This window comes from Phyllobates terribilis, unplaced genomic scaffold (genome assembly GCF_046119375.1).
Source record: "Phyllobates terribilis strain yellow unplaced genomic scaffold, ASM4611937v1 Scaffold_9__5_contigs__length_417890890, whole genome shotgun sequence".
NCBI classification, from domain to species: Eukaryota; Metazoa; Chordata; class Amphibia; order Anura; family Dendrobatidae; genus Phyllobates; species Phyllobates terribilis.
Window position 1 is genome coordinate 8,796,169 of NW_027362769.1, and position 25,805 is coordinate 8,821,973.

General features: G+C 45.3%; 1 protein-coding gene across 20 annotated transcripts in view; it reads right to left on the reverse strand.

The window, feature by feature from the left end:
* GULP1 (GULP PTB domain containing engulfment adaptor 1) overlaps nt 1-25,805 on the reverse strand; it is a 1,414,565-nt gene that overhangs the window by 386,858 nt on the left and 1,001,902 nt on the right. For all 20 annotated transcript variants that reach the window (XM_073646319.1, XM_073646318.1, XM_073646301.1 and 17 more), the window contains one exon: nt 2,709-2,780. In XM_073646319.1, coding sequence (XP_073502420.1) covers nt 2,709-2,780 — 72 coding nt within the window. The remainder of the gene's footprint in view (nt 1-2,708; nt 2,781-25,805) is intronic.

Below are 25,805 nucleotides of genomic sequence, written 5' to 3' on the forward strand. Positions count from 1 at the left end.
AATACGAGTAGTTCAGTTTTTGACAGATTCAGTTTTAGGCAGAGGGAGGACATAATGTTAGACACAGCAGAAAGACAATCACTGGTCTTTTGTAGTAATGCCAGGGTGATGTCTGGAGCAGAGGTGTATAATTGGGTGTCATCAGCATAGAGATGGTACTGGAAACCAAATCTGCTGATTGTTTGTCCAATGGGAGCAGTGTATAAGGAGAAAAGAAGGGGGCCAAGGACTGATCCTTGAGGAACCCCGACAGTAAGAGGAAGGAGAGCAGAGGAGGAGCCGGCGAAAGACATAGAGAAGGAGCAGTCAGAGGAGGAGAACCAGGAGAGAACAGTGTCCTTGAGGCCAATAGTGCGGAGCATAGTGAGGAGGAGCTGGTGATCCACAGTGTCGAATGCTGCAGAGAGATCCAGGAGAATCAGCAGGCAGTAGTGACCATTAGATTTAGCTGTTAGTAGATCATTAGAGACTTTAGTGAGGGCAGTTTCAGTAGAATGTAAAGAGCGGAAACCAGATTGTAAAGGGTCAAGAAGAGAGTTGTCTGAAAGATAGCGGATTAGACGGGAATGGACCAGGCGTTCCAAGAGTTTAGAGAAAAAGGGAAGATTGAAAACAGGTCTGTAGTTGGCTGTGCAGTTCTGGTCAAGGGATGGTTTTTTAAGTAATGGATGTATGCTGGCATGTTTAAAAGAAGAGGGAAAGATACCAGATGAGAGAGAGAGGTTGAAAATTTTAGTTAGGTGAGTGGTGACAGCTGGAGCAAGGGACTGAAGGAGATGTGAGGGAATAGGGTCACTGGTGCAGGTGGTAGGGCGAGAAGATGCAAGGAGCCTGATCACTTCATCTTCCGTGACTGGTTCGAAGTCAGAAAGTGAGCAAGATACAATGTGGCGGAGGAGAGCATTCATAACGTTTGGGGATTTGGAGAAAATTTCCTGTCGGATATGGTCAATTTTTTCTTTGAAATAATTGGCCAGATCGTCAGTGCTGAGGTCGGTGGTCGGGGCCTGTGTAGTTTGATTGAGGAGAGAATGAAACGTGTCAAAGAGTCGTTTAGAATTATTGGAAAGTGAGATTATGAGGTTGTTAAAGTAGGTTTGTTTGGAGAGGTGAAGTGCAGAGTTATATGTTTTCAGCATAAAATTATAATGGAGGAAATCTTCGGGTAGATTAGATTTTCTCCACAGCCTTTCAGCACACCTGGAACACCACTGGAGAAGACGTGTTTGAGGTGTATGCCAGGGTTGTCGCCGTCTATGCCGAATTGTTCTTTGTGTAGGAGGTGCGGCTTCATCCAGGGCGCATAGCATTATTTTGTTATAATGCTTCAAAGCAGAGTCGGGACATGAGAGGGAGGAGATTGGGACCAATGATGAATGCAACTTTTTCATCAATTTCTGGGTGTTAATGGCGCATAAATTTCTATAAGTGTGGAAAGTGGGGGGGGGTCTAGAGTAGAGTCACAGTTCTTGACAGAGAATGAAAGAAGATTATGGTCAGACAGTGGAAGGGGAGAGTTAGTAAAGTCATGTACTGAGCAAAGCCGGGAGAAGATCAGGTCCAATGTGTTCCTGTCCTCATGTGTAGGAGAATTAGCAAGTTGTGAAAGGCCGAAGGAGGAGGTTAGTGATAAAAGGTGAGCGGCAGATGGGGAAAGAGGATCGCCAATTGGGATGTTAAAATCTCCCATGATTATCGTGGGGATTTCGCAGGATAGAAAATTTGGAAGCCAGGCAGAAAAGTGATCCAAGAACTGACGGGAGGGACCTGGAGGATGATAGAAAACCACCACTCGCAGGGAGAAGGGCCGGTAGAGTCTGACTGTGTGAGCCTCAAAAGAAGGGAAGATAAGGGAGGGTACTGGCGGGATCACCTGAAAAGTACATTTTGTTGAAAGAAGCAGACCAACACCTCCACCTGATCTGTTGTCAGGTCTCGGAGTTTGAGAGAAGTGTAGGCCACCATAGGAGAGAGCTGCAGCGGCGGTAGTGTCCAACTGCTGGATCCAGGTTTCAGTGAGAGCCAGAAGGTTGAGGGAATTAGAGAGGAAAAAATCATGGATGTAAGTGAGTTTATTACATGCTGAGCGTGCATTCCAAAGGGCACAGTTGAATGAGACAGAAGATATGCAGGGAATATTGATGAGATTAACAGGGTTTCTGAATGTAACAGGGAAAGAGTTAGTGTTATTATTACTGGAGGGTCCTGGATTAGGAGAAATATCACCTGCGACTAAGAGAAGGAAGATACAGAGAGTGAGCAGGTGGTTGAGTGATTTGTGAGAGCGTTTCCTGTGTTGTATGGTGGGAATGAATGAAGAGTGAGGGGTTAATATGGATGAAGTCTGCTGAATTTGTGGGAGAACGGTGAATGTGGATGATTGTAGCAGCCAGAATATAAATGGCACAGATACAAATGGTGAGTACTGTTTGCAAAACAGATGGACTGGAAGCAAGTTTGTTTAATTGTCTTGCATGTCTTACCTGTCTCCTGCCCTGTCCAACTGCCATATCTAACTGCCAGGACACTCAGATAGGTAGATAAGTAGATAGATAGCAACTTATAAATACCATTGAAAGAGGAGCTAAATTACAAAATACACATGTTAAGAACCATAAGAAAACCTTGGGGATTTATTTGTTTTTGCTAACCACTATTGGGATTTAAAAATAAAAAACTATACATAATATGTATACACATCTAAATACCTTAAGTTTTCTCACTGCATCTCTCACAACTTCAGTACCTTTAGGTTGTTCTACCTCTGTGTTCCCAAGAAACTGCAAAAACAAGATATAAATTACTGATAATAACTGTAAAAAAAATGGACAGTAGTCAAATTCAGTTTCAGTGCAACAGGATAATAATAACAATAATAATTTTTATTTGTATAGCGCCAACATATTCCGCAGTACTTTACAATTAAGCGGGGACATGTACAGACAATAAATTCAATACAAGGTAAGACAGTTTAAACAGTTACATTAGGAGTGAGGTCCCTGCTCGCAAGCTTACAATCTACAAGGAAATGGGGGGACACAATAGGTGGAAAGTGCTTGTTATTTAAGGTCTAGCAATTATAATTAATATGGATTTTCATATAGTGCTGCATGATCCGGTCAACAGCCGTATGTTTAAGTGCAATAATCAAGTATCCAGTGCAGTTATCGTGTGCATGGAGGGTGTGAAGACAGATGAATAGTAGGGAGCAGATTCTGAATAATATTTAGAAGGCGAGAACAGGGGAAGTTTAGTTAACTGAGTTGAGGTGGTAGGTTTGTTTAGAGAGATGGGTTTTTAAAGCACGCTTGAAGACGTGGGGGCTAGCCATCAGTCAGATCGTCTGGGGAAAGCAAATTCCAGAGAACTGGCGCAGCATGAGAGAAGTCTTGGAGACAGAGGTGCCAGGTTTGGATTATGGGGGATGTTAGTCTTAGGTCATTTGTAGAATGGAGTGCACATGTAGGGCGATAGACAGAGATGAGAGAGGAAATATAAGGTGGTGCAGAACTGTGGAGAGCTTTGTGGGTGAGAGCGATGAGTTTATATTGGACCCTGTGGCGAATGGGTAACTAGTGTAATAAATGTCACAAGATGGAGGCATCGGTGAAGCGGCTGGACAGAAATACGACCCTGGCTGCCGCATTCAAGACAGATTGAAGCGGAAAAAGTTTGGTAAGAGGGAGACCGATCAGTAGAGATTTGTAGTAGTTCAGACGAGAGTGAATAAGAGCGACAGTAAGAGTTTTAGCAGTTTCAAAGGTGAGAAAAGGTCAGATTCTCGAGATGTTTTTAAGATGCAGGTGACAACAGCGAGTGAGTGGTCGGACATAGGGAATAAGGGAAAGTTTAGTGTCAAATATGACCCCAAGGCAGCGGGCATGCTGCTGAAAGTTATGGTTGAACCCTCCAAGGTAATTTCAATGTCAGGTAGAGTTAAGTTAGTAGAGGGGAGAAACACAAGAAGTTCAGTTTTGGAGAGATTCAGTTTAAGATAGAGGGAGGTCATGATGTTAGAGACAGCAGACAAACAATCCTTGATATTTTGTATTAGGGTAGGGGTGGTGTCAGGGGAAGAATTGAATAATTGGGTGTCATCAGCATAGAGATGATACTGGAACCCAAATCTACTATATGTCCAATAGGGGCAGTGTATAAAGAGAAGAAGAGGGGGCTTAGAACCGAGCCCTGCTGAACCCCGATAGTAAGGGGACGAGTGGAGGTGTAGGAGACGGCAAAAGATACAGTGAAGGAGCGGTCAGAGAGGTAGGAGGAGAACCATGAGAGAACAGTATCCTATAGAGGCCTATAGAGCGGAGCATAGTGAGACGGAGCTGGTGATCCACAGTGTCAAATGCTGCAGAGAGATCCAAGAGAATCAGCAGGGAGCAGTGACCTTTGGATTTAGCTGTTAGTAGATCATTAGAGACTTTAGTGAGGGCAGTTTCAGTGGAGTGTAAAGAGCGGAACCAGGTTGTAAAGGGTTGAGAAGAGAGTTATCTGAGAGATAGCGCATCAGACGGGAGTGGACCTAGCGTTCTAGGAGTTTAGTAGTTAGCAGTGCAGTTCTAGACCAGGGATGGCTTTTTAGGTAAATGGGTTATGATGGCATGTTTAAATGAGGAGGGAAAGATACCTGAAGAAAGAGAGAGGTTTAATATTCTAGTTAGGTGAGTGGTGACCACCGGTGAGAAAGATTGCAGGAAATGTGAGAGAATGGGGTCAATGTTGTAGGGTGTAGGCCGAGAAGAAGCGAGGAACTGGGTAACTTCTTCTGTAACAGGCTCAAAGATGGCAAGTGAGATTGAAGTGCGACAGGAAAGGGGATCCAGGCACTGAAGAAATTGGACTCAGATGTCCTGATGGATGTGGTTGATTTGATTTTTTTCTAGGAAATAAGTGGGCAGATCCTCACTGCTGAGGTTGGTGATGGGGGCCTGTGCTTTAGGGCTCAGGAGGGAGTTTAAGGTTTCAAAAAGTCATTTTGGATTATTTGCTAGTGAAGTGATGAGGGTGGTAAAATAGGATTGTTTGGCCAGATGAAGGGCAGAGTTACAGGTTTTGAGCATGAACTTATAGTGGATAAAATCCTCTGCTAAAAGTGATTTTCTCCACTGACGCTCAGCGCACTTTAAGCAACGCTGAAGAAAACGTGTTTGCAGCGTGTGCCAGGGCTGCCATTGTCTGTGTCGGGTCTTTCTGCGTGTAGACGGTGCTGCTTCATCTAGGGCACTCTTCAGTGTATTATTGTAGTGTGACATTGCTAATTCTGGACAGGAGAGGGAGGAGATGGGAGCTAAATATGTGTGTAGATTTTCCATAAGCTGCTGGGTATTAATGGTGCGTGTATTCCTATAAGTGTGGTAAATGGGGTTGTCCCCGGCGAGGAGATAGTTCTTGACAGAGAAGGAAAGAAGGTTGTGTTCCGAGAGTGGGAGAGGGGAGTTAGTAAAGTCATGCAGCGAGCAGAGATGGGAGAAGACCAGGTCCAGAGTATTCCCGTCTTCATGCGTAGGAGAGTTGGTAAACTGTGAGAGGGCGAATAAAGAGGTTAGAGAAAGTAGATGAGAGGCAGGTTGGGAGACGGGATCATCGATGGGGATGTTAAAGTCTCCCATGATGAGGGTGGGGATGTCACAGGATAGAAAGTGAGCAAGCCAGGTGGCAAAGTGGTCCAAGAACTGGTGGGAAGAGCCTGGAGGGCGATACACCACCGCCACTCGCAGGGAGAAGGGTTTGAAGAGTCTGACAGTGTGGACTTCAAAGGAAGGAAACATACTGTAAGTGAGGGAACCAGGGGGATGACCACATTATGATGAAAGGAACAAACCAACACCTCCACCCTGTCTATTCTCAGGTCTGGCAGTATGTGAAAATTTCAGCCCACCAAACAAAAGAGCAGCAGCGCCGGTGGTGTCTGACTGCTGGACCTAGGTTTCTGTAATAGCCAGAAGGTTAAGGGAATTAGAGAGGAAAAAATCGTGAATGTAAGTTAGTTTATTACACACAGACCGTGCATTCCAGAGGGCACAATGGAAAGCGATAGGAATGGGTATGCACTGAATGTTAATAAGATTAGCAGGGTTTCTATATACAGCTGGAGGAGAGTTATAGGTGCATCTCACTAAATTAGAATATCATCAAAAAGTTAATTTATTTCAGTTGTTCAATACAAAAAGTGAAACTCATATGTTATATAGAGTCATTACAAGCAGAGTGATCTATTTCAAGTGTTTATTTTTGTTAATATTGATGATTATGGCTTACAGCCAATGAAACCACAAAAGTCATTATCTCAGTAAATTAGAATACTTTATAATACCAACTTGAAAAATGTTTTTAAAATCCGAAATGTTGGCCTACTGAAATGTATGTTCAGTAAATGAACTCAATACTTGGTCGGTGCTCCTTTTGCATCAATTACTGCATCAATGTGGCGTGGCATGGAGGCTATCAGCCTGTGGCACTGCTGAGGTGTTATGGAAGTCCAGGTTGCTTTGATAGCAGCCTTCAGCTCGTCTGCATTGTTGGGTCTGGTGTCTCTCATCTTCCTCTTGACAATACCCCATATATTCTCTTCGGGGTTAAGGTCAGGCGAGTTTGCTGGCCAATCAAGCACAGTGATACTGTTGTTTTAAGACCAGGTATTGGTACTTTTGGCAGTGTGGACAGGTGTCGAATCCTGCTAGAGAATGAAATTTACATCTCCGAAAAGCTTTTCGGCAGAGGGAAGCATAAAGGGCTCTAAAATTTCCAGGTAGACGGCTGCACTGACTTTGGTCTTGATGAAGCACAGTGTACCTACACCAGCAGATGACATGGCTCCCCTAACCATCAATGATTGTGGAAACTTCACACTAGACCTCAAGCAGCATGGGTTGTGTGCCTCTCTACTCTTCCTCCAGACTCTGGGAAACTTGATGTCCAAATGAAAATTGGAACTCTGGGACCTTGTGGAGTCTGTCAATGTCTGCTTTCTGGACATCTGTCAAGTCAGCAGTCTTCCCCATGATTGTGGAGCCAACTGAAACAGACTAAGGGACCTTTTTAAACGCTTAGGAAGCCTTTGCAGGTGTTTTTTGTTAATTATTTTAATCTACTGAGATAATGACTTTTGTGTTTTCATTGGTTGTAAGCCATAATCAAAAACATTAACAGAAATAAACACTTGAAATAGATCACTCCGTTTGTAATAACTCTATATAATATATGAGTTTCACTTTTTGTATTGAAGAACTGAAATAAATTAACTTTTTGATGATATTCTAATTTAGTGAGATGCACCTGTATGTATGCTAGTAGAGGGAGGCCCAGGTTTAGGGGAGATGTCGCCAGCGACTTGGAGAAGGAGAAAAAAGAGAACGAGCACGTGGTGCAACGATTTGTATGAATGTTTTGAGTGCTGTATGGTGGCAGTGGATGGTTTGGAGAGGGTGAGAAAAGTCAGTAGAACCTCAGAGTTATATATGGGAGTGTGGAGAAGGGAGGGGTTGATGTGGAGAGAATGCACAGAATGTGTTAAAGGACGGGAAAGTTGTGAAAAAGCAGAGGTTAAAACATATAAGAAGCAGAGTGATATGACCAATACATAATGCAGTACAACTGACCAAGAAGTATGTTTGTATGAATGTCTTATGCACCTTACCAGTCTCCAGGATGACTTTTCTAACTCATGAAATGTACTTTTATAAACTTGTGTGTAGTTTTGGACCATAATGTTACTGTTAGAACTAACATTTATTTTGATCCCAGATGTTTGTCTATTTAGTTACCCCTTAGACTTCAGTTCAGAGCCTCTCACCTAGCCAAATCAGTTCTCATACTTTGCACTGATGAGGGCCAGTAGCCAGAAACACCGTGTCTGCAAATTGAGATTCTGATTTGGCTATTATCCTAAGTCATATTGCAAGACTCCTTAAAGGATCGATTGTGACTTGTAGGATTGCTGCTTCCAATAGGTTGCGCTATAGAGTTCAAGTCCTCTTTCTCTCTGAAGAGGCAATTTGCATGTCTATTTAGTGTAATAATCTATAATCTCTTTTCTAATATACTTTAATAAATCCCTATTGTTCCCTCACTACTCTATCTAACGGCATTATTTTTTTTATCTACTTCCTGTTTGATGGCACTTCATTTGAGAACCCCCAGTGCTAGGTAAGATAATCAAACAAATCGTTATCAGAGGGTAGAGGCTGTGGTACCTTCTGAGCTAGTTCCTGCACTACTGAGGAGGAGTCACTTGTGGGGTAGCAGCGCTGGTTTTTGCTCGCCAGGTTTTCTCTTAACAATGCACACTGACCTTGTGCTCCCTTGTCGGCTCGTCATTTCTCATCAGAGATGGTGAGGGAGCGTATTGTCACACTGCATGGAAAAGAATATTGCACAGTGACAAGATCCTACTGAGCATACTGTATGTCAGAATTGATAACTGATACGTGTTCAGTAGAGCAAGGACTACCTCAGCCCCTGAAATGGATGTTGTGAAGGATCCAGACCTCTCCACCCGCCGGGCATCACAAGTATGTCAGATGGATTATGTGATACGGATCTGCACTTCGCACCCCCTCAGGGACACATAAAGTCATATTGGTACAGTTCTACACAGACACTCCCTGTCCACACAGGTACAGGAAGATACAGAGAGTGAGAAGAGGTGGCCCACTCAGTCACTGACGTGGCACACACCCCTGACAGGCTGAGAGGTCTCTCTCACTGACCCCAGTGAAACAAAAACTTGTCAGCCTGGTAGATCTGCCATCAGTTTCTATTAGATATAAGCCCCCGGTCCTTTAACAGGGATTATATCGGGTCAGAAACCAGCCCCAGTAGAATGGGAATTAAGCCAAACAATGGATGCGTGGATTCGTGGATCAAGCCAAAAGTGCAGCCCAAGGTTAAATTATATTTAATCACCTTAAGGGCACACTGGACAATTCACTATATACATACATAATGGTCAGAGATGCAAACACAATAGTAATGGTACAAAAGTATGCAGATATTAAGAGTCAGTTACTGATGAGCGAGCACAAAATGCTCGGGTGCTCATTGCTCGGGTCGAGCAAATCGTAATGATCGGGTGCTTGACCCGAGTAACAAGCACAATGTAAGTCGATGGGACACTCAAGCATTTTTCCTGTCTACCCCCAGAGATGTCAGCAGGGGGCCTAAAGAATTGATCAAATCGATGGGAACAGTGCTCAAATGACATGGGAATAGCATGGAGAAGACCCCTGGAAGGATCTCTAACTCCCAAGTTACTGCTGTGAACATTGTTGTCAGAGCATTACGCCACTTTTACGGACTCAAAATAAAATCTAAAAAATCTAAATAAAAATGGATTTTCCTGGAAAAAATGTTAAGGAACATTCTTTCCAGGGTAATGACTTGCATATCAGGCAAAATAAATATCCCCCCCAAAAAAAAATGCTCCTCCACAACTTGGGCTATGTTCACATATGGCGTTTGTGATGCGTTTTTGCACTTTTGCATTGCTTACAACGGTGAAAAATACATTCACCGGTAAATGAAATTTTAACATTTTACTACCTTATCTGGTCATGCAGTGTGTGAGACATGATCAAACACATGCATACAGTGCTGAAATGACATGGGAACAGCATGGGGAAAACCCCTGGTAGCATCTCTGACTTCCAGATCACTGCTTAAAACCGTGGTCATCAGATGCGATCCTATATTACTGCGGTAATAATAGACATTTTTGGCAACGTGACAAATATTAAATTCCACTTAAAATGGGCATGGCGAATGGTAAGGGACGGGGAAGTGGACGTTATGGTGATGGTGCACGCAGAGGCCGAGGCCATGGGTGAGATGAAACTGTGCCTACTGAGGGAGCACAACAAGCACCCACATCATGTCGACTTAGCTTCCTATCCCACTTTCTGGGGGGCCGCAGAATATTACTCTTGAAGCCAGACCAGTGTGAAAAGATTATTGGTTGGGTAGCAGATAAATAAATAATGCTTCCAGTCAGTTTGCAACCACCACCATCCTGTCTTCCACATGGTCCAGTCTCAGTAGCCGTGAGTCTGGACCACAGTATTAGTATTATTATAGCGTCATTTATTCTATGGCGCTTTACATGTGAAAAGGGGTATACATAGCAAAAACAATTACAATAATCTTGACCAAAAATGCAACTGGTACAGGAGGAGAGCGCTCACAGTCTACAATGGATGGGTGAGGATACAGTAGGTGAGGGTAGAGCTGGTTGTGCAGCAGTGTGGTGGAGCGGTGGTTTCTGCAGGTAGAAGGCTTGTCGGAAGAGGTAGGTCTTCAGGTTCCTTTTGAAGGGTTCCACGGTAGGCGAGAGCCTGTTGGGGTAGAGCGTTCCAGAGTAGGGGGATGCATGGGAGAAATCTTATATGCGATTATGGGAAGAGGAGATAAGAGGGGAGTAGAGAAGGAGATCTTGTGAGGATTGGAGCTTGCGTGCAGGTAATTACTGGGAGACTAGGTCACAGATGTATGGAAGAGACAAGTTGTGGATGGCTTTGCATGCTAAGGTTAGGGTTTTGAACTGGAGTCTCTGGGCAATGGGGAGCCAGTGAAGGGATTGACAAAGGCCAGGGAATAGAGAGGAGACAGGTGGATTAGTAGGGCAACAGAGTTTATTATAGATTGGAGGAATGCAAGAGTGTTAGAAAGGAGGCAACAGAGCAGGAGGTTGCAGTCTTCAAGATGGGAGATGATGAGGGCGTGCACTAGTGTTTTTATAGATTCATGGTTGAGGAATGTGCGGATCTGGGAGATTATTTTTACTTGGAGTCGGCATATTCCTCACCCTGATCCTCCTTCCTCCCACCATGCCGAGTGCCTGGAGACAACTGATCCCTCATTTCGACACTCCGAAGAGCTGTTTTGTTCATCTTTCCATTTATATATTCTGGCTTCTCGCTCGATCCACTTCAACCAGGGCAATAGGAGATCACACATAGAGATGCTCAAACATTTAAACAGACATGGTCACACAAAGGCAATGGTGGCAAAGTGCAATGACTGTCGCAAGAGGTGGATGATGATGAGGCACAATTGACAGAAAGTCAGGAGGAGGACCAGGGTGTGGAAGTGTAAAATGAGTTGGTGGATGATGAAGCCACTGACCCAAGCTGGTAAGGTGACATGCATAGCCAGAAGATTATATGCTTAAGTGACAAACCGCAAACCGCTGCAGAGTTTTTGAAAGCTGTAACAGAGCAGGCAGATCTGTGTCTCTCACCACCAAACCTACAGCCAGGCATGGTCGTGTGTGACAATGGCTGGAACCTGGTGGCGACTCTGAGGCTTGGCAACACCTCACACATACAATGCCTGGCCCATGTGCTCAACTTAGTGGTTCAGCGGTTTCTAAAAACCTACCCAGATCTGCCTAAGCTGCTTATGAGAGGACGCTGCATGTGTGCACATTTCAGAAAGTCAGCTGCAGCTTCTGCCGCCCTGGCACTGCTTCAGCAGCGTTTGCAGCTTCCAGCTCACCGACTGGTGTGAGATGTTATTATGCGTTGGAAATCAACATTTCGGATGTTGGGAAGGATTTGTGAGCAGCAGAGGGCAGTTGTTGAGTGCCAGCTTCAACACGCCCGTCGGAATTCAGGTCAGCCTCCACACATAAGAGCTGATGAGTGGGCATGGATGTCAGACATCTGTGCCATCCTCCAAAACTTTGAGGACTCCACCAAGATGGTGAGCGGCGATGACCCCCATAATCACAATTAAAGAGGAGGCATTGCAGAGCACGGTGAGATGGAGCAAGGAACTACACGGGGTGATGCTACACAGTCCAGCCTCATCTCATCTCAACGCAGATTCGGTGATAATGAGGAGGAGGAACAGAAGCTGGTTTCCTCAGCTACAGATGGTACTACCCACATCACATTCATACAGTCTGTATAGCGTGGATGGCCTGAGGAGTGAGAGATCGAGGAGGAGAATGAGGAGAGAATGGTGTCCTTGAGACCTATAGAGCGGAGCATAGTGAGGAGAAGCTCGTGATATTCAGTGTCAAATGCGGCAGAGAGATCCAGGAGAAACAGCATGGAGTAGTGACCTTTGGATTTAGCTGTTAGTAGATCATTAGAGACTTTAGTGAGTGTAATTTCAGTAGAATGTAAAGAGGGGACACCAAATTGTAAAGGGTCAAGAAAAGAGTTATCTGAGAGATAGCGGATTACGGGAGTGGACCAAGCTTTCCAGGAGTTTAAAGATAAAGGGAAGATTGAAAACAGGTCTGTAGTTAGCAGTGCAGTTCTGGTCGAGGGATGTTTTTTTAAGTAATGAATGTATACAGGCATTTTTAAAAGAGGAGGGAAAAATGTCAGATGAGAAGGAGAGATTTAATATTTTAGTGAGGCGAGTGGTGACAGCAGCGGAAAGGGACTGAAGGATATGTGAGGGAATAAGGTCACTGGTGCAGGTTGTAGAGTGAGCAAATGCGGGGAGCCAGGTCACTTCTATTTCTTTGACAGGCTCAAAGATGGAAAGTGACCTTGAGGTGCGGGAGGGAAGGGGATCCAGACTCTGAGCTGATTGTGCAAAAATGTCTTGATGGATATGATTGATTTTTTGTAGGAAATAAGTGGCCAGATTGCAGCGCTTAGGTTTATGACAGGGGTCTGTACTTTAGTGCTCAGGAGGGAGTGGAAGGTTTCAAAGAGTCATTTAGGATTGTTGGCTAGAGATGTGATGAGTAGTGTTGAGCTACCCCCGTAGTGTTCGAGTTCGGTTCGGTTCGTCGAACACCCATGTGTTCGCCGAACTGTTCGTCGAACTGTTCGTCGAACACCTTCGAACACCGTTAAAACCAATGGCAGGCAAACAAAAACACATAGAAACACATAGAAAACACCTTCAAAGGTGTCCAAAAGCTGACAAACTGCTCAGAAGACATAACTAACACATGGAAAAGTGACAAGTACATATAGTCATGCGAAAATAAAAGAGGTGGAGGAGTAAAAGGAGGGGGAGACACAGATATAGGCATGTCATGCCCTTCTAAAATCCAAAAAGTGAGAAGCCGACACGGCCAGTCCGCTCCTGCCCGTGCCACCTCCGTGTCGCCGGGTTTGTGCCAGAGCCGCGGTGAACCCTGATGGCCAGCCCCCCTCTCCCAATACTGGTGCCTGTCCGCTAGTGGGTCGAGCGAGCCCCCCTGTGGTGGAGGCAGCTCTAAGCTTTTTAATTTAAATTGTCTCTCTAATTTGAATGAATACAATTTAAATCCATTTACAAGGATCTATTGGAGGGCAAGTCTCATGCCAGCAGCCGCGTAATTCCAGCTCCAGTAGCGTCCACTAAAGCTGCTGCAGTTAAAAAGCTTTTATAAGGATCGAGCTCGGCTGTCCACCGCAAGGCATCCTACTGCCAGTCCCAGCCCCTATGCCTTGGGGTGCCTCCTGATGCTCTTCACTGAGTATCCCATGGTCCCAAAGCATTTCCTTTGAAAAAATTAAGTGTCTAAACTACAGGTGGTGTAGCTTGCTTAACAGCCGGGATAATCCGCTGACTAGCAGACACTGCTACTAGGCACAAAGTATTTCCTGGGCTAGATGCAGTTAAAAATTTGTAATTAGATACTCTCGTTGGATGCTGAGAAAGCATTCCATAGAGTCTCCTGGCACGCCATATATGATTCTCTTAAAAAGCTTGGGGTAGGGGTCTAGGGGACCCTTTTACAGCCAAAATCACGGCCCTGTATCACAATACGTCACCTAGGCTGAAGATAAATGGAACTGTAGCACCCTGAGGGCTCGGTTGCTACAGAGGTATTGCACCTCACCCAGAGGTGTGATATCTCACTCTCAGGTAAGGATGGAGTGTGGATCAGGACCCGACACCTGCATGCATTACACCACATTGCCGTGGGGCAGGGCGACCAATATGCCTCTGAGATGGGCACGACAGTCCCTGTCCCTGGCTGGAGTGGGGGGAGGGAACACTGAGGAAGGGGAACCCTGTAGTGCAGGAGCAGGGAGGAAGCAGTTCCTGGGTGCATTGAGAAGGGAGTATAAAAGGTGGGCACCATCTTAGTTCAGTGCAGAGAAGTCTGAGCAGAAGTGGCAGGGAGCAGGGGCTCTGCATGAGCTCTGCTCCGGAGGCGGGCCTAGTAACAGAGGCCCAGGCCTGGAAGAGGGAGAAGGAAGGAAGAGGAGCTGAGAAGGCTCCAGGAACGAGGAATGAAGGGATCCCAGGGGTGCGGACGGGCGAGTCGCCACCGCACGCCCGAATCCACCTGCGTGGAGGGGTCAGGCCAAAGGGGGAGACCGGTCCCCGAAACTAGTGGAGGCAGGAAACGACCCTCAGCTAGAAACCGGAGGCTGTGACATTTTATGTGGCGCAGCCCCTCGCTACACCCGCTAGGAAGGCACCACATAGGGTCAGGGAAACTGGCGCCAAGTTTACCAAGAGGAGGCCCGAGGCAGCCGGACAGAAGGGTTGGTAAGAAAGGCCAGACAAAGGACACACAAAGGGGGTCCTGTGAAGCGCTCCAAAGTTATCTGGGAGTTGTCTGAGCCCCTCACCTGGTGAGCACAGTACGACGTGGGCAGCCGTTACCTGCAGACGTGGTCTGGATAATAAGAACTGTGAGTAAAGGCCCTGGACTGCATCACTGACTCCGTGTCGTTACTGCTGCTGCCCTGCACCATCACCCCCATCCTCCGCATACACTGCCCTGAGGCTATACTCCTCCCGTGGGGAGTTATGCTACGCTCTGCTGCACCCACAACACCAGCCTCAGCGGTCTGCCCTGCAGCGGCGGTTCACTCTGACTGCAATCCACGGGTGGCGTAGTCGGACATTTAAACATCAAAACCACATAAATAGTTCCGCCACTGGTTTGACCACCCTGAGCCACGGAACCGGGTCGCCGTCACGAAGACTACAACCACCAGCATCCACCAAAAAGGGTCCGGCTCCGGGTGTCCCAAGGCCCAGGGGGTGCATCACAACATTTTCATCACCTTTCACAATCACCAATGGGACAAGGCAGGGATGTCCTCTGTCCCCTCTCTTATACATCCTAGTGACGGAGCACCTGCTCTCATCAATTTGCCATAACCCCAATATTAGGTGGATTGAGGTGGGAGGCACCGAGTACAAGTGCTCTCTATTTGCTGATGATGTCCTAGTATATATCACTCAATCACATATATCCATCCATGCTGTTATGGCTGAAATAGATCACTTTGTTACATGGTCAAATTTTAAAATCAATGCAGCGAAGTCTGAGGCCCTCGATGTCTCCCTCCCCAAATCCATATAGGATTCCATCCAGTCCAACTTTCCCTTTGCCTGGCCCTCACAGGGTATCAAATACTTAGGAATTCCTATTCATAGAGACCTCTCCCATCTATGTTATCTTAATTTTGGGCCCTTTATTGAACAACTCCATACAGACCACGGTTGGCAAGTTAGAACTGTAAGATTCACTACGTGAACCACTGGTGTTTTGTGGAAAAGCACATGTGCACTGCGTTCCAAATTATTATGCAAAAAGTGTTTAGGAGTGATAAGGGAAGAATTTGTTTGTTTGTCAGTTAAACTCATTGATGGTGATGTGTGTCAGGGCTCTTTATATCACTGTAAGCAATTGCAGACACCTGTGCTAATTAGTTTGGCAGGTGTGTCCAATGAAAGGCAAGACTACTTAAGAAGGCTGTCTCACATTATTAAGCAGCCTACATTTTCTGCCAAAATGGGAAAGAAAAAGGATGTGTCGGCTGCTGAGAAGCAACAAATTGTGGAGTGTTTAGGTCAAGGCATGACTACAATCAACATTGTGCGATGATCAGGATGAAGTGTCTTGGCAATCAAGAAGTATGTAGCTGATTCACAGTACACACGTGTGCGTGCTGATAAGGGCAAATTGAGGACTCTTTCCTACAGGCAATTACGTCAGGTTGAAAGAGCAGCGGCAAAAAAGCCTTGTCATAGCAGCAGACAAGTTTTTGAAGCTGCTTGTGCCTCCAACGTCCCTCGAACAACAAGATGCAGGGTCCTTCAGAGGTTTGCAGCTGTGCATACGCCATCCTGTCGACCTCCTCTATCCACTTCACACTAGTGTTGAGCCACCCCCATAGTGTTCGGGTTCGGTTCGGTTCGTCGAACAACGGGATGTTCGAGGAACTGTTCGTCAAACTGTTCGTCGAACACCTTAGAACACCGTCGAACACCGTTAAAACCAATGGCAGGCAAACAAAAACACATAGAAACACATAGAAAACACCTGCAAAGGTGTCCAAAAGCTGACAAACTGCTCAGAAGACACTCTCTTTAAAAAAGCCGGCCGGCAAATTCAGCAGCGGCATACACCGGTACCCGACAATTTAGACAAGAAGGAATAGAGCATCACACATAGATTAGATAGATAGAAACATGTCAGTCACACATATAAGAAGCACAGTGACAGTGTTTGTTACTGCACTTGTCATTTAGTGTAAAGGATTTATTAAAAAAAATATTAGTGTTTTCATGCACCGTCTCTTTAAAAAAGCCGGCCGGCAATTCAGCATCTGTACCCGACAATTTAGAACAGAAAGAATAGAGCTTCACACATAGATTAGATAGATAGAAACATGTCAGTCACATATATAATAAGTACAGTGATAGTGTTGCTTACTGTACTTGTCATTTAGTGTAAAGGATTTATTTAAAAAAATAATAGTGTTTTCATGCACTGTCTCTTTAAAAAAGCCGGCCGGCAATTCAGCAGCGGGACCCGACAATTTAGAACAGAAAGATAGAGCATCACACATAGATTAGATAGATAGAAACATGTCAGTCACATATATATGAAGTACAGTGATAGTGTTGGTTACTGTACTTGTCATTTAGTATTAAAATAAAGGATTTATTATTAAAACAATTGGCGTGGGGTTCCCCTTAATTTTAGGCTCTAGCGGAGGTTAAGCAGACGGCTGGGGCAGATGTTTGAAGCCTGGGAAGGGGGTAATACCCACGGAGCTTCCCAGGCTACTAATATCAGCCCCCAGCTGAATACATAGCCTTTACTAGCTATTAAAATGGGGGACCCCCCAAAAAAAATGACGTGGGGTCCCCCCTAATTTAATAGCTAGCAAAGGCTAGGCAGACAGCTGGGGGCTGATATTAATAGCCCAGGAAGGGAGCCATGAATATTGGCCCTCTCCCAGGCTAGAAACACCAGCCGTCAGCCGCCCCAGAAATGGCGCATTCATAGGATGCGCCAATTCTGGCACTTAGCCTCGCTCTTCCACGCTGCCCTAGTGCGGTGGCAGGGGGTAATAGGGTTGGGGTTGATGTCAGCTTATAATGCCAGCTGACATCAAGCCCAGGTTAGTAATGGAGAGGCGTCTATAAGACACCCCCATTACTAACCCCATAGTCAAAGTTAAAAAAAACACAAACACCCAGAATAAAGTCCTTTAATTGAAATAAAGACACAATCCTTTATTGTTCTAAATTAAACCATACTTACCGTCACGCCCATTCCAGCTGAAGCCAACGATCTCCTGCAATAAAAGAAAAATAATAAAGCAACCTCATCCTTACCTTTCCATGGTTCCCACGACAGCTTCAGCTCTGCTACATCGAGATGACAGGCTGGACCGCAGCAGAACGCTGCCATCCAGCCTGTCATCCCGCAGACACTGAGAAGCGCAGGCTTGCTTGCGCTGCTCAGCGTCTCTCTGTGACGACATCCAGATGAGCCGAGTTCATGTCCAATGAACTCGGCTCACCTCATGCACGTCACTGACAGCGTGGGAAAATTCTCACGCTGAAGCGCTGATTGCAGGAGAATTTTCCCACGCTGTCAGTGACGTGCAGGAGGTGAGCTGAGTTCATTGGACATGAGCTCACCTCATGCACATCACTGACAGCGTGGGAGAATTCTCCTGCACTCAGCACTTCAGCGTGAGAATTTTCCCACACTGTCAGTGACGTGCATGAGGTGAGCCGAGTTCATTGGACATGACCTCGGCTCATCTGGATGCCGTCACAGCGAGACAGTGAGGAGCGCAAGCATGCCTGCGCTTCTCAGTGTCTGCGGGATGACAGACTGGATGGCAGCGTTCTGCTGCGGTCCAGCCAGTCATCTCGATGTAGCAGAGCTGAAGCTGTCGTGGGAACCATGGAAAGGTAAGGATGAGGTTGGTTTATTATTTTTCTTTTATTGCAGGAGATCGTTGGCTTCAGCTGGAATGGGTGTGATGGTAAGTATGGTTTAATTTAGAACAATAAAGAATTGTGTCTTTATTTCAATTAAAGGACTTTATTCTGGGTGTTGTGTTTTTTTTAAATACTTTACTAGAAATTCTTGGCGGTCATGTCTAATACTGGCGTGACCCCATGAATTTTGGGCTTGGGGCCAGCTGATAATACCAAGCTGGCCCTAACCCCTTTATTACCCAGTGAGCCACCGCACCAGGGCCCTGGATGAGTTGGGTACAGCGCCAGAAGATGGCGCTTCTATGAACGTGCCATTTTCCGGGGTGGCTGCGGACTGCAATTTGTAGCGGATGGGGGCCCAGAAAGCTTGGGCCTCCCAGCGCTGCAGATTCCAGCCCCCAGCTGCCTAGTTGTACCTGGCTGGACACAAAAATAGGGCGAAGCCCCCCTTTTTTTTTTTTTAATTATTTCATGAAATTCATGAAATAATTAAGAAAAAAAGGCCTTCCCTATATTGTTGTGTCCGGCCAGGTACAAATAGGCAGCTGGTGGTTGAGGGCAGCCCATTCCTGCCTGCTGTACCTGGCTGGACACAAATATAGTGCGAAGCCCCACTTCAATTTTTTTTAATTATTTCATGAAATTCATGAATTAATTAAGAAAAAAAGGGCTTCCCTATATTGTTGTGTCCGGCCAGGTACAAATAGGCAGCTGGTGGTTGGGGGCAGCCCATTCCTGCCTGCTGTACCTGGCTGGACACAAATATAGTGCGAAGCCCCACTTCAATTTTTTTTAATTATTTCAGGAAATTCATGAAATAATTTAAAAAAAATTGACGTGGGGCTTCGCACTATATTTGTGTCCAGCCAGGTACAGCAGGCAGGAACGGGCTGCCCCCAACCACCAGCTGCCTATTTGTACCTGGCCGGACACAACAATATAGGGAAGCCCTTTTTTTCTTAATTATTTCATGAAATAATTTAAAGAAAATTGACGTGGGGCTTCGCCCTGTTTTTGTGTCCAGCCAGGTACAACTAGGCAGCTGGGGGCTGGAATCCGCAGCGCAGGGAGGCCCAAGCTTTCTGGGCCACCCCCGCTGCAAATTGCAGTCCGCAGCCACCCCGGAAAATGGCGCGTTCATAGAAGCGCCATCTTCTAGCGCTGTACCCAACTCATCCAGGGCCCTGATGCGGTGGCTCACTGGGTAATAAAGGGGTTAGAGCCAGCTTGGCATTATCAGCTGGCCCTAAGCCCGAAATTCATGGGGTCACGCCAATATTAGACATGACCACCATGAATTTCTAGTAAAGTATTTAAAAAAAACACAACACCCAGAAAAAAGTCCTTTAATTGAAATAAACACACAATTCTTTATTGTTCTAAATTAAACCATACTTACCATCACGCCCATTCCAGCTGAAGCCAACGATCTCCTGAAATAAAAGAAAAATAATAAAGCAACATCATCCTTACCTTTCCATGGTTCCCATGACAGCGTCGGCTCTACTACATCGAGATGACAGGCTGGACCGCAGCAGAACGCTGCCATCCAGCCTGTCATCCCGCAGACACTGAGAAGCGCAGGCTTGCTTGCGCTCCACAGTGTCTCTCTGTGAGGGCATCCAGATGAGCCGAGTTAATGTCCAATGAACTCGGCTCACCTCATGCACGTCACTGACAGCGTGGGAAAATTCTCCTGCACTCAGCGCTTCAGCGTGGGAGAATTTTCACACTGAAGAGCTGAGTGCAGGAGAATTCTCCCACGCTGTCAGTGACGTGCAGGAGGTGAGCTGAGTTCATTGGACATGACCTCACCTTATGCACGTCACTGACAGCGTGGGAAAATTCTCCTGCACTCAGCGCTTCAGCGTGGGAGAATTCTCACGCTGAAGCGCTGAGTGCAGGAGAATTCTCCCACGCTGTCAGTGACGTGCAGGAGGTGAGCTGAGTTCATTGGACATGAGCTCACCTTATGCACGTCACTGACAGCGTGGGAGAATTCTCCTGCACTCACCGCTTCAGCGTGAGAATTTTCCCACGCTGTCAGTGACGTGCATGAGGTGAGCCGAGTTCATTGGACATGAACTCGGCTCATCTGGATGTCGTCACAGAGAGACGCTGAGCAGCGCAAGCAAGCCTGCGCTTCTCAGTGTCTGCGGGATGACAGGCTGGATGGCAGCGTTCTGCTGCGGTCCAGCCTGTCATCTCGATGTAGCAGAGCTGAAGCTGTCGTGGGAACCATGGAAAGGTAAGGATGAGGTTGCTTTATTATTTTTCTTTTATTGCAGGAGATCGTTGGCTTCAGCTGGAATGGGCGTGACGGTAAGTATGGTTTAATTTAGAACAATAAAGGATTGTGTCTTTATTTCAATTAAAGGACTTTATTCTGGGTGTTTGTGTTTTTTTTAACTTTGACTATGGGGTTAGTAATGGGGGTGTCTTATAGACGCCTCTCCATTACTAACCTGGGCTTGATGTCAGCTGGCATTATAAGCTGACATCAACCCCAACCCTATTACCCCCTGCCACCGCACCAGGGCAGCGTGGAAGAGCGAGGCTAAGTGCCAGAAATGGCGCATCCTATGAATGCGCCATTTCTGGGGCGGCTGACGGCTGGTGTTTCTAGCCTGGGAGGGGGCCAATATTCGTGGCTCCCTTCCTGGGCTATTAATATCAGCCCCCAGCTGTCTGCCTAGCCTTTGCTAGCTATTAAATTAGGGGGGACCCCACGTCATTTTTTTGGGGGGTCCCCCATTTTAATAGCTAGTAAAGGCTATGTATTCAGCTGGGGGCTGATATTAGTAGCCTGGGAAGCTCCGTGGGTATTACCCCCTTCCCAGGCTTCAAACATCTGCCCCAGCCGTCTGCTTAACCTCCGCTAGAGCCTAAAATTAAGGGGAACCCCACGCCAATTTTTTTAATAATAAATCCTTTATTTTAATACTAAATGACAAGTACAGTAACCAACACTATCACTGTACTTCATATATATGTGACTGACATGTTTCTATCTATCTAATCTATGTGTGAAGCTCTATTCTGTCTGTTATAAATTGTCGGGTACCGCTGCTGACTTGCCGGCCGGCTTTTTTAAAGAGACGGTGCATGAAAACACTATTATTTTTTTTGATAAATCCTTTACGCTAAATGACAAGTACAGTAAGCAACACTGTCACTGTACTTCATATATATGTGACTGACATGTTTCTATCTATCTAATCTATGTGTGAAGCTCTATTCTGTCTGTTATAAATTGTCGGGTACCGCTGCTGAATTGCCGGCCGGCTTTTTTAAAGAGACGGTGCATGAAAACACTATCATTTTTTTTGATAAATCCTTTACGCTAAATGACAAGTACAGTAAGCAACACTGTCACTGTACTTCATATATATGTGACTGACATGTTTCTATCTATCTAATCTATGTGTGAAGCTCTATTCTGTCTGTTATAAATTGTCGGGTACCGCTGCTGAATTGCCGGCCGGCTTTTTTAAAGAGACGGTGCATGAAAACACTATTATTTTTTTTGATAAATCCTTTACGCTAAATGACAAGTACAGTAAGCAGCACTTTCACTGTACTTCGTATATATGTGGCTGACATGTTTATATCTATCTAATCTATGTGTGAAGCTCTATTCTTTCGGTTCTAAATTGTCGGGTACAGGTGTATGCCGCTGCTGAATTGCCGGCTTTTCATGTTTCACTGTTGGCACTGTTCCCATCGATTTGGGCAATCACTGTAATGCCACAACCGCCATGGCTGTGACATTACAGTGAGTGGCAGACAATCCCTGCATGATTGGTGCTCTAAATAGCGCCAGACATGCAGGACACGCTTTTGGTGCACGAACAGTTATCGAACATAACCTCGAACAGCCGAATTTTTTGCAAATCGTTTGGGTTCGTCGAACAACTCGAACACCGCCCAAAACAGCTCGAATTTGAGATTGGCGAACAGTTCTAGTCGAACACCGCTCATCTCTACTTCACACAAGCAGAAACGGCTCCAGTGGGCCAAACATTACATGAAGACTGATTTCAAAACTGTTTTGTTCACGGATGAGTGCCGTGCAGCGCTCGATGGTCCAGATGGATGGAGTGGAGGATGGCTGGTTGATGGACACCCCACGCAAACACGGCTACAGCGCCAACAAGGGGGAGGTGGAGTAATGTTTTGGGCTGGAATCATGGGGAGAGAGATTGTCGGCCCCTTTAGGATCCCTGAAGGCGCTAAAGATGAACTCCATAATGTATGTGGATTTTCTCAAACAGCACTTCCTGCCATGGTTCAAGAAGAAGAACCGTGTATTTCACAGCAAGATCATTTTTCTGCATGATAATGCACCATCTCATGCTGCACATAAAACATCTGCATCTCTGGCTGATATGGGCATAAAAGGGGACAAACTTATGGTGTGACCCCCATGCTCCCCTGACCTCTACCCCATTCAGAACCTTTGGAGCATCATTAAAAAGAGTGTCTATGATGGCGGGAGGCAGTTCACATCTAAGCAACAGCTCTGGGAGGGTATTCTGTCCTCATGCAAAACAATTGAAGCAAAAACCATCCAAAACCTGACAAATTCAATGGACGAGAGAGTTCAGAAGCTCCTTTCGAACAAGGGGTCCTATGTGAAAATGTAACATCACCTAGAATAAAGTTTTGAGTTGAAAACTGTTTGATTTCAGTTTCTAACAACCTGCTAATGCTTATAATTTCAAAAATGACCATTTTTTTGGTCTTTATTAAAATGAAAAGGTTGATCGAAAAGTTTGGGGGATTTAAGAGTGTGGCAACCCAGTAGTCATGATTAGAGATGAGCGTTGTTCTACTCGAACTGTTCGCCAATCTCAAATTCGAGCTGTTTTGGGCGGTGTTCGAGCCGGTCGGCGAACACGAACAATTTGAGAAAAATTCGGCTGTTCGAGGTTATGTTCGATAACTGTTCGTGCACCAAAATCATAACTGGATTTTTTCTCAGTAATGATGAAAATTAATGTTAATACGCAGTTTGAGTGTACAGCGGGGCGGGGGGAGGGGCAGGGGATGGATCTCTGCAGGAACAATGAAGATCTCCATTTTTTTTTCTCTTTCCCGCATTTGCAGTGGGGAGGTGCAATCTGTCAGCCTATCAGCAGCGCACACACGGAGCGAAGTGCTTTTTTTCACACAAGCAAGGGCATGTGTGATTGGCAGTGTATGTCACATGTCCTTGCCCTATAAGACCAAGCCATTTTCCCCGTCGCCACCATTTTCTCACTGCTGCAGCTGCGTGTTAGACGGCACCGCTGTTGCTGTGTGCGCTATACCTTGTTAATTTCAAGCCAATTTTCGCACAAATATACAGATAGCTTGGGAGTAGGGAATAGTTGTGATTGCAGTCCTTTTAAGGACTAGGTTACAGCATTTCCTACGACTTTTATCAGGCAGGTCTGTGCTCTTAAATAGATAGATTGTGGGAGTAAAGACTAATTGTAATTGGAGTCCTTTTCAGGACTAGGTTACATCAGTTCCTATCAGTTTTTGCCAGGCAGGTCTGTGCTAGTGCTGTGCAAGTTTTTTTCACAGCATTTGGCTGAATCGGGCAAAGCTAATCCTTTTTGGCCTATTGCAGAGTGTGTTAGTCAGTGGAGTAGCCTATCTGTGTTGCACGATATACCACCTGTGTATAGAATACCAATTTTTTTACTGCACCTAGTGAAGTAAAATATTTTGGGCATAGCATCATTCTATTAGTCCATCTATACTGACCTCCATCAGGTTGCAAACTGAATATAATTTTTTTCTGCATCTAGCTCTGAAAAAATATTTGGGCTTCTAGCAGTGTGTGGGACTTGTTCTATTAGTCCATCTATACTGACCTCCATCAGGTTGCAAATTAAAAATAATTTTTTTCTTCATTTAGCTCTGAAAAAATATTTGGGCTTCTAGCAGCGTGTGGGACTTGTTCTATTAGTCCATCTATACTGACCTCCAACAGGTTGCAAATTAAAAATAATTTTTTTCTGCATCTAGCTCTGAAAAAATTTTTGGGCTTCTAGCAGTGTGTGGGACTTGGTCTATTAGTCCATCTATACTGACCTCCATCAGGTTGCAAATTAAAAATAATTTTTTTCTGCATCTAGCTCTGAAAAAATATTTGGGCTTCTAGCAGTGTGTGGGACTTGGTCTATTAGTCCATCTATACTAACCTCCATCAGGTTGCAAATTGAATAAAAAAATTTTCTGCATCTAGCTCTGAAAAAATATTTGGGCTTCTAGCGGTGTGTGGGACTTGGTCTATTAGTCCATCTATACTGACCTCCATCAGGTTGCAAATTAAAAATAATTTTTTTCTGCATCTAGCTCTGAAAAAATATTTGGGCTTCTAGCAGTGTGTGGGACTTGGTCTATTAGTCCATCTATACTGACCTCCATCAGGTTGCAAATTAAAAATAATTTTTTTCTTCATTTAGCTCTGAAAAAATATTTGGGCTTCTAGCAGTGTGTGGGACTTGTTCTATTAGTCCTTCTATACTGACCTCCAGCAGGGTGCAAATTGAATATAATTTTTTTATGCATTTAGTTCTGACAAAATATTTGGGCTTCTAGCGGTGTGTGGGACTTGGTCTATTAGTCCATCTATACTGACCTCCATCAGGTTGCAAATTAAAAATAATTTTTTTCTGCATCTAGCTCTGAAAAAATATTTGGGCTTCTAGCAGTGTGTGGGACTTGGTCTATTAGTCCATCTATACTGACCTCCATCAGGTTGCAAATTGAATAAAAATATTTTCTGCATCTAGCTCTGAAAAAATATTTGGGCTTCTAGCGGTGTGTGGGACTTGGTCTATTAGTCCATCTATACTGACCTTCATCAGGTTGCAAATTAAAAATAATTTTTTTCTGCATCTAACCCAGCCAATAGTTTTGGCCTAATACCACAGTTTGGCCACTCAGCTCTGCTCGGTTACCATCCATTGTTTTTTTGTGCAAACAACTCCAGAGTTGTGAATTAGTTAACCACCAAAATGAGTGGAAAAAGGCCTGCTGCTGGTGGAAAGGGGAATAGGCGTGTTGGGAAGGGGAAAAAAGGTTGTGTCCGTGGGGTAGGTGCAGAAGAAAGACCATCTTCCAGCCAAACTAAAATGTCTACTTCTTTTAGCGGACAATGTGATAAGATCCCTTTCTTACGGCCACGCCAATCGCTACAAATTCCAGATGAGGCACAAAAACAGCAGGTGCTTCAACGGATATCAAGTGCTCCTTTAAGTGGGCTCTCCTCCACATCAACTTCAACATCACAAATACTCCAGTCCTCAAAGGTGTCACCCAAATCGCACTTGCTTCCTCACAGCTCCCAAATCTCCAGCTGCCCGTCTGAGTATGAGGTAGAACAGATGGTTGAGTCTGCAGAGCTGTTTACTCATACTATAGCCTGAGAATCAGAGGTCGACTCCAGCGCTTCTGTGAATCCAGACGAGGAAATGATCTGCACTGATGCCCAGAATCTTTATGAGTCGGATCCAGGACTAGACGCAGAAGGTTCTGACCATAATGTAGACCCTCATTCCCAAACTGTAACTCCTGTTGGTGGAGACAATGAGGAAGACGATGATAAGACTCAAATACCTGATTGGAGCGACAACTTTAGT